Source organism: Hordeum vulgare, chromosome 1H (assembly GCF_904849725.1).
Source record: "Hordeum vulgare subsp. vulgare chromosome 1H, MorexV3_pseudomolecules_assembly, whole genome shotgun sequence".
In the NCBI taxonomy this organism is placed as follows: Eukaryota; Viridiplantae; Streptophyta; class Magnoliopsida; order Poales; family Poaceae; genus Hordeum; species Hordeum vulgare.
The window spans coordinates 71147426-71156658 of record NC_058518.1 but is presented as its reverse complement, the minus strand read 5'-3'; the positions used below and the strand labels follow the sequence as shown (position 1 = coordinate 71156658).

The 9233-nt window shown below is 42.9% G+C and overlaps 1 protein-coding gene across 1 annotated transcript; it reads right to left on the bottom strand.

Moving 5' to 3' along the window:
- Positions 1-4555: 4555 nt before the first annotated feature.
- Positions 4556-9003, bottom strand: LOC123396698. The gene is made up of 13 exons (XM_045091555.1): positions 8947-9003; positions 8546-8719; positions 8350-8492; positions 7761-7959; positions 7223-7276; positions 6492-6606; positions 6287-6393; positions 5721-5846; positions 5490-5610; positions 5300-5384; positions 5070-5183; positions 4938-4977; positions 4556-4669 (listed from the first exon to the last, which is right to left on the bottom strand). The coding sequence occupies exons 1-13, from the start codon at positions 9001-9003 to the stop codon at positions 4556-4558; spliced, it is 1449 nt and encodes a 482-aa protein (XP_044947490.1).
- Between the last annotated feature and the right edge of the window lie 230 nt (positions 9004-9233).

The window sequence follows — 9233 nt, the reverse complement described above, 5'->3', positions numbered from 1 at the left end:
TCATCAGGATATTCCTATCTAGTACTTCCTTCACAAAGCTGTTAGCTGAACACAAACTTTGGAAATTTGGTGAGAAAGATTTACTAGGCAAATCGTTACAAAAGTTTTCATGAGGCAATGATTTGGATAGGAAAGAGTGCCCAAACAATATGAGGGTAATCAAAGAAATAGAAATAGCACTTCCTTCACAAAGTGCTATTCTGAACAGAATAGGAAAATGAATCTTGTTGAATTATTTTTGAACTATGGAAGGGAGGGTTTTCACATATTTGAGGAATATATAGTCCAAAGTATTTATGAGAATTTTTCAAGAATTTTCGGAATGATAGAATAGTAGGTTGCTTCACAAACTCGGATCAGGTGGGATAGAATGGACCCACGAGTGACATGTCAACATAGTTAGAACATGTTACGACATTTTTACAATCGTCGTAAAAGTTATGAAGATCTCATCTTATGCGGTTACGATGTTTTGACTCACATCATCGTAACTTATATGTAGATTTGATCCCCTCAAACGGTTTACGATGATCTCGGATGAAATCCTCATAGATTTATGACGAATTCATCAACGACATTTTAAAAAACATCACATATGAACATATTTCTTGTAGTGGAAGGTTCAGGAGGCGACGACGATGCTGATAATGAGGAAGGGTCTGAGGAAGGAGACAATGACTCAGAGGACGGGGACAAGGCAGACTCCTCCCCGTCTGAGGATGTCTCGTTCGAGACCCGTTCCATGGTGCGCCAAGACCGTGGGGCCCATGCTAGCGGTGCTAAGGCCCCGAGTGCCACCAAGCCGACTGTGTCTTTTGCCCCGACATGTAGCTCCAAGCGAGGGCGGAGTGAACCTACGGCGTCGCCAGAGAAGGACACCAAGCAGCCCAAGATAATGACTTCCAAGCCCCGAAAGTTTTCCTACCAAAGATCAAGGTGGACGTGCTTGTGGCTTGAGCGTAAGTACTTTTGCCTTGTCACATTTCTACTCCGATTGTTGTTTTTTGATGGTTGGATGAATTTCATAGCTTCCTGAATGTCTTCGCTGCAGGGTTGATACCTCGATCGCTTCGCTTGAGCCCAAGGCCCCAGATAAGGGCCAGACTGATGCTGACGTCGCTTATTCGGAAGGTAGCATGTGAACATGTTTAGATTCCATTTGGATGTCTTGATTTATCTTGCCATTAACGACCGAGTGATCATCAACACTTGCAGGGTCATGTGACGTGATCGAGCTTGAACTGCCAAACCCTTCAATCATCGAGGATATCATGATGCAAGATGCTACTCCCACCCGAGCGACCAGGTCCTCTCTTGCCAAGAATTCGACTATAGTGCAGGGCACCACTCTGAAGACGGGAGCCTCGCTCGGAATAGGCCCATTATACGCTCATTTTGCATCATGAATTACTATTGATATTTGTGTTGATCATGTCCATTATCCATTATTATCATACAATTCTTATGCGTTTTCTCTATGAATATGCAAGGTACATCACTGAGGGAAAAATATTTGGAAACTGGAATTCTCGACCGAGAAACCGAGAAAAAGGCAGAAAAATCAACTTGCTTCAAATGACCTGAAACTTTACGAAGATTTTTTTGGAATATTTGAGAATTTCTGGGCCAAAAATATACCGGGAAGGACCACCAGATGGGCACAAGCCAATAGAGATCCCCCTGGCCACGCGCTGATGGCTCGTGGGGCCCCAGCTGGCCCTCTAATGACCATCTTCTCCTATATGGTGTGTTTTACCCAAGAAAATTATAAGTTATCTTTTGGTACGAACTGCCGCCATCCCGAGCGGAAACCTAGGCAGAGGCCCTTTTGCTCTTTGGCAAAGAGATTCTGCCGGGGGAATTCACCTCCGAGAGGGGGAAATAGAAGCCATCGGGATCACCAATGCTTCCTCCTTCATGGGAGTGTCAATCCTTATCAACATCTTCACCAACACCATCTCATCTCCAAGCCTAGTTCATCATGTGTATTCAATTTTGTCTCAAAACCTGAGATTGGTACCTGCGGGTTACTAATTTTGTTGATTACATCTTGTAGTTAATGCTTGTTGGATTACTTGGTGTTAGATCCTTAATTGTTATTATTACACATATGATATTGAACATGTTGATGATGTTTGAGTATTAAGTATTATTCCTGAGTACATGGGAGAAGTCTTGTTATAAGTAATAATGTAAAGGTGGTATTCGTTCAATACTTTTATGATATGGAGGTTGTTACTTCTCCTAGTAGTGTCATGTGAACGTCGACTACATGGCACTTCACCATGTTATGGGTCTAAGGGAAGTCATTGTGGAGTAGCAAATAGATGATGGGTTGTGAGAGTGACAGAAGCTTAAACCCCTGTTTATGCCTTGCTTCATAAGGGGCTGATTTGGATCCACGGGTTTCATGATATGGTTAGAATATTCTTAATTCTTCTTTTGTAGTTGCGGATGCTTGCAAGAGTATGTAATCATAAGTAGGTTGTTTATTGAAGTAAGAACAACACCTTAGCACCAGTCCACCCACATATCAAATCATCAAAGTAGCGAACGTGAATCAACCTAATATGATGAATATGACTAGAAAGAAATTCTCATGTGTCCTCGAGAGTGCTTCCTATAGATAAGAGAAATTTCAGACCCGTCCTTTGCTATAAAAAGGATTGGGCTATGATACACATGATCTGCGTTGGGTTTTCTGTGAAGTGCAACGGGTTATCGTAGCACAAAGTGGGTAAGTATTTCCCTCAGTTATGAAACCAAGGTTTATAGAACCAATAGGAATATCAGCCACAACCGTCTTTGGCGGTTGCACACAGAATAACAAACAACTTTCATCCAACGCGGGCAAGAGGGTTGTCAATCCTCTTGTCTTGTCATTTGCAAGCTAGTGAGGTGTGTAGAAAATTGTAGATATCAAGATAAAATAAAAACAAGTAAATAACAACAAGGTAATGAATGTTTTATCATTGTGTTGTGAATAGACCGGGGGCATATTTTCCCTAATGGCATCCCTCATGAAAATAGCATACGCTGGGTAAACAAATTACTGTTGGGAAATTGGTATAAAAGTGGATAGTTATGCGATATTCACGACAATGATCATGTGTATATAAGCGTCACGTCCATAAACAAATAGGTCTACTCCTTCCTGCACCTATTACTATCACTCCACTCATCGACCGTTATCTAGCATGCATATAGAGTATTAAGTAAAACGGAGTAATGCATGGAGTACAATGACATGATGTAGACAAATTAAACTCAAACAATATGAATAAACCCCCTTATTTTTTCCTTAGTAGCAGCAACACAAAGACACATCTTGTCCCCTTCTATCACTGGGATATAGAAATTCGCTAGATTGAACCTACCACAATGCACCTCTCTCATTGAAGAAATATCGATCTAGTTGGGCAAACTATTTCAATAGATGAGAAAGAATTACAAAGCTATCATAATCATGCACATAAGAATCATATAAGTATTCAGAGGTGACTCAAATATTTATCATGAATAATCTGAAGATAAACCCACAATTCATCGGATCCCAACAAACACACCGCAAAAAAGTAACTACATCATATGGATCAAAGCGAAGATGCGATGATCATTGTATTTAAGATCAAAGAGAGAGAGAGAGATTACCATCTAGGTACTGACTATGGACCTGTAGTTCTGTGGTGAGCTACTCACACATCATCATAAGGGCAGCAACGTTGATGAAGAGGCCCTCCGTGATCGATCCCCCCCCAGTAGGGGGGCGGAACAGACACTACAAGGAATATGCTAATACACGACGCTATTTTTTCTTCGCTACATCGTCACGGTTTTTAATTTACGACGATCTCACGACGAAAAACCAAGCGTCGAAAACGGAGCGTCAGAAATGAACAGCAGCGACGTTTTGATCAAAATCGTCGTAACTTTTACGACGATTCCTGGATTGTCGTAACCTTTACGAGATCCTAAATCGTCATTGGCAATCAAACCCAGTCCTACGTGGCAGTCCTACGTGGCAAAATTACGACGAAATCAAAATGTCATGGTTGAAATCAGCCCAACCCATTTCAATTGATCACACGGGCTGATTTTATTATTTTAGGCTTTTTTATTGGGCTTCTTTTTGGGCCTTAGCCTATTTATAGCCACTTTTAATTTTATTTTTTTCGAATTTTGGTTTATGGCCTTTTACTTTCTATTGATTTTTTTGGCCATTTTATTTTTGTACTAGTCCAACATGTCATGCTGATCTCAAAGGTTTGGCAAATTTTGGGCCTCGAGATTTTTACATTTTGATCTGTAGCATTATGAAGGCACAAATATATCTGATCCAATACAGGTGAGGGCACAAACTTAGAATCAACCTAAAATTAATACTAATATATTGTCTTTGACCATTTTCAATCCAAGAATGAATTTCAAATATAACTAAGAACACATAAAATTGATCAAATATACGAATAAATAAATCTATTACAATCTTTACAACACAGATGTGCTACAATATGCTACTCTAAACTGAGTAAGACTTCACAGCTTCACAGATGTGCTACAATATGCCACGGAAGCGGTTGATGTACAGGTTCACGGTCCGCCCGATCTTCGCCCACGCGCTCTGGTGGTAGCTGGATGTCACAGGCGTGCGGTACATCATCATCAGCACCTGAATAATAACAGACGAGCAAGCCAGGAAAAACGACGAGTAAGTGAAGATGCATTGGAAAAGCAACTATCCGCATAACAAAGTTGCAGCTGCTAAAGGAAGTGCCGCTAGCTGAAGATTGATGGTTGTTAGGTGTACACTCAGCAATGGCTTGAAACATGCCGCAAAACACATCAAATTGTGCCCCATGTTATTCCCCACCTATGTAGTGAATGCATGGAAGCAGTAAGAACATATATAAAGATCAGATGTGCAGAAGATAACTTACGTTCCAGTACATGAATGTCTGCATGAAGTTGCGCCGCCACCTGCAAGATAACAAGGTGTTGTAAGTCATAAGATGCATTAACTAAGATGAAATAAAGTCTCCATGATTCCAAGGGAAATCAGATCAACATACGAGAACAACGATATGATTAGAAGAAACCCCAAGGCAAGTTCGGCACTTGAGCTAAGAAGGCTGAGCGTGGTGTTGTTTGTCTCCACCCAAAGGCAAGGCTCTTCCAAGTATCCCCTAAACAACATCACAGAAATTCAGAGATAATTCGACAGATAACTATAGGGCAGTGGAGACTGATTGCGCCGCAAACGACACAAATGAAATTCAGAGATAGTTCGACAGATAACTACCTATAGAAAGACGAGCGGGAAAAGTTACGCCTTAGGAATCTGGCAACATGATAAAGCGCCCAGCAGAACATGGGTAGGGCAGCAACTGTGAAATAAAAAAAGAAGATCAGAACTTCTAAAACATACATATGGAAGTTTCAGAAAACAGATATCAGAATCATGAACTTGCAAGAGAAAATCTATATATTACTCTTTAAGTGCAGCTGAGATGTGACGAGCAACAGAGAGAACATTAAATGGATAAAATCCTTGGCTCCGAGTACTGACTGCAACCAACTCTGAATTGCAAGCATGTTCAATTCTCTTGGTTTCTTCATGCACAACAGGAAAAAAAGTGAATTAGATCAACTGGGTCATCAGGGCGAGAAACACAACAAAAATAGGATGGAGCATTCAAGGTTTAGGTAGGAAGGTATTTTACCCCATAAGTACTATATAAAGAGTATCCTGAGGAGAGGATTGTTCCCAGCAATGAAAGCTTGCAAGCTCTGTCTGCAAGATGTTTTGGCAAGATCGGAAGCATTCCCAGACCAACAACAAGCAATACCTGATCAGATGGAAAAGTTTGAGCATGTCATGTTCAACTACAGTGCACCAACAAGCAAGAGATAAAGGTAAGAACAAGGGTAACATGCACAAGTGATGTAAAGAATCCATTGTGATAGCATTTATATATAAGAGATGATTTTCCAATGCAGAATGAAGGTGTTGATAAGGAGAAGACTAAAAAGGGAGATGCCATGTCAGGTTGTCTGCAAGGATCGCCGTAATTGTAGGAGCAAACTAGGGTGTCCACAAGGGCCGTCGTAATTGTAGGAGCAAACTAGGCTGTCCACAAGGACCGCCGTAATTGTAGGAGCAAACTAGGCTGTCCACAAGGACCGTCGTAATTGTAGGAGAAATCAGAACCAATGAATTTGCTCCTTTTAGCAAATATTACACAATTACGCATTCATACAGTGAAGAGAAAGGTGTCTTCTTCCTTACCCAGGCATTTACAGAGAAATGTATAGTCCGTGCATCGAAACGTAAAGGATTTGCAGCCCCGGCTTGTGGTGCTGCTGGTGGCGGGGCAGCTGATCTGGAACTAGAACCTACACACATGATATTGATATGATTGAACTCAGGTGTCAAACACAGTCCATGAAATCGTTGGATCTTATATGGCTAGTAAAAGTGAAGTATGTTTTACCTGAATTGCGAGCCCTGATATTCTCACTGGATGCTGAAGGTGAAGACCTTATGTATGGCCTGCTCGGCTGAGTGGAACTAGTAGTTGACATAGGCTCGACCACCAAATCACGGTCCTATCAAGTCAAGAAAGCAAACCAAACAGATTTAGATATTATGATGCTTTACAGGATTGTAAAGACTGTTGCTAGTATTTCCGTGACGGCAACATGAGAGTTCTAACTGTATATTGTGCCTGAAATTTCCCCATCATTTTGGAAGGTGGGAATCCAGAATTTTTCACAGATACTGTATGAACGCCTATTCAGAATATTTGGTAGTACTAGATTTTTAATGTTACTGATAAACTTGGTGAAATATGTAATCTGTCAGTATGAATTCAACTCAGTATGAATTCGTATTCATGAACCTTAAAACAATGAGATCAGAGTACCTGACTTCCCTTTGAATTTTAGAGTATTTGTGGTGGTGGCGTGAGGCTGGGTGCTAGTCCAGACAGTTTTAGGATTCAGCCTCAGCAAAATGCAATGTTTTAAAAGATACATTACATAGTGAAGCATTCTCTCACAGCAATAAGATTCATTAATCTCTTCTTTTTATACGATCGCTCCATGTTAGTAGATACGGCCAAAATTTTATTCTAATAATGTTTAGACCATACCAGAAGCCCATTTGTTCGGTTGTAACCTGAGTGTGTTTTAGCACGAATAGGATGATGTATAGAAGACTCACAGGTATTAGATCAAAGGTGACCACCTCAGGTTGTGAATTATGGCTAACAATAAACTAAAAATAAAAGCATACGAATATGAATGTAGACAGCAATAACCTTTGATAGAAAGTTGGACAACACTTACCCATGCGTAACAGAGAAACCTCTATTAGGCCATTGTCCACTCATTACTGTAAACATCTATCAGGCCATTGTGTGACTCATTACTGTAAACGGCCGATTGATGTACTGAATTAGCTCATCAAAAGCAACATGACTGCAATGGAAATATTGTATCAATTCACAAGTTCACATATGAACACCAAGTGAAACAGAAATGAGTGAGTGATGGGATCAAATTCACTTGGCTGAACAGATGTACTAGAGATGGAGAACAATTGTTTACCCAGTACACCCCAAATACGGCCCTCCTTCATGCAGCAAAAGCCCCTGATCCTTTCTTCCAAGCAGTAAGGCCACAACTGACAGTAGCGACACAAAGAAGGACCTGCGAAAGGCAAAGAAAGAGAGCGAAGCAGCCTAGCAAGATTTGAGGACAATGAGGTAGCCGTTGCCGATCCCGGCCCCCACCCGGCCGACGATGTGGAGATGGCCGTCAGAGGCCTCGAAGACGTCGCGGCCGACATTGGTGCCCGACCGCACGACGAGCACGAAACCCAACTTCTCGGCCACGAGCACCATGGGTTTGCCCTCGACGGCCACCGCATCAGAAGCGGGCGGGGACAAACAGGTATGGCTGTGTTGAACAGAGCAGGGTAATGAGTGCAACTGGTAATGATTGGATAAAGAAGTTTCAACTACCTAATAGGTTTGTACACCAAACTTGACACGGGCACAACTCACCCTGAAGTTGACAAGGTTACCGCAATATGGTTTTTGATGAAGCTCAAACATTTCATGTCAATGATGTTAGTATTATGTCAGAGCAAGATTTTATATATACCTAAAGGTGTTTCCAGTTTATCTTCAAGATCACAGTTGGCGACTTGATTTCACACAAGGAGCATGGGAAATTCTTTTCAAGAACTACCAATTATTTATTCCTATTAATCATGGTTGTGGTTGCAGTTGTACTACCGAATCAAGATACTCAGTTCAAGCAAGCCATTAGAGACTCTGCTCATACTAACCGACCAAGTTGGTGATGTAGTAGACGACGATGGCGGCGGCGGCGCCGCGGTAGTACATGGGCGCCAGGCTGTGGTACCTCTCCTGACCGGACGTGTCCCAGATTTTGAACTTGACCGTCTCGTCGTTGACCGCTAGGGTCTGTGAGAAGAAGGCGGCTCAGATGGTGGATTCCTGCGGCCGGCCAAACGCACCAGCAAAACAAAATCAGCACACACAAACAGACAGGTGATGGCCAGTTGGCAGCACAGCCTGGGGCATGTGAAGGAAGGGAAGGGAAGGGCGAGGGAGGTGGCCTGGAACTCGACGAGCTGGCCCTTGACGAAGCGGAGCACCAGGTTGGACTTCCCCACGTCCCCTAGAAGTACCTAGCCATCGATCCAACACCACATGAGCATACATCGGAAAACACAACACAGGTCCTTGATCGGATCGAGGGCACGGAGCAGGAGGAGCGAATTGCAACAGGGCTACTACCACCCAAATGCGTGGACCAGAGATAAAATAAAATAAGAATACAAAATCCAGCCTGCCGCCGGAGGAAACGACGGGAACGGGGCGGAGGCCGGAGGGAAAGGGGCGGGGGGGTGCTCACCAGCTTGGCGTTGCGGATCTTGCTGCCGCCGATGCCGGCGCCAGTGTTGGCCGCCATGGGGTGGATAGGGCAGGGGTTGGGGTCCTCCGGCCGACGGGATCCGAATAATCGATTGGGGGAGGGGATGGAGGGGGCGGAAAATCTGGGGAGAAAGGAACTCTGGTGGCGACGGACGGACGGATGATGAGGAGGACAGATCGATCGAGAGGAGAAAGTTTGGGACTTCTCTTCTTGGCGACTCGCGTGTGTGACACACAGAGAGGGAGAGAGATGATGCGTTGTGTTCT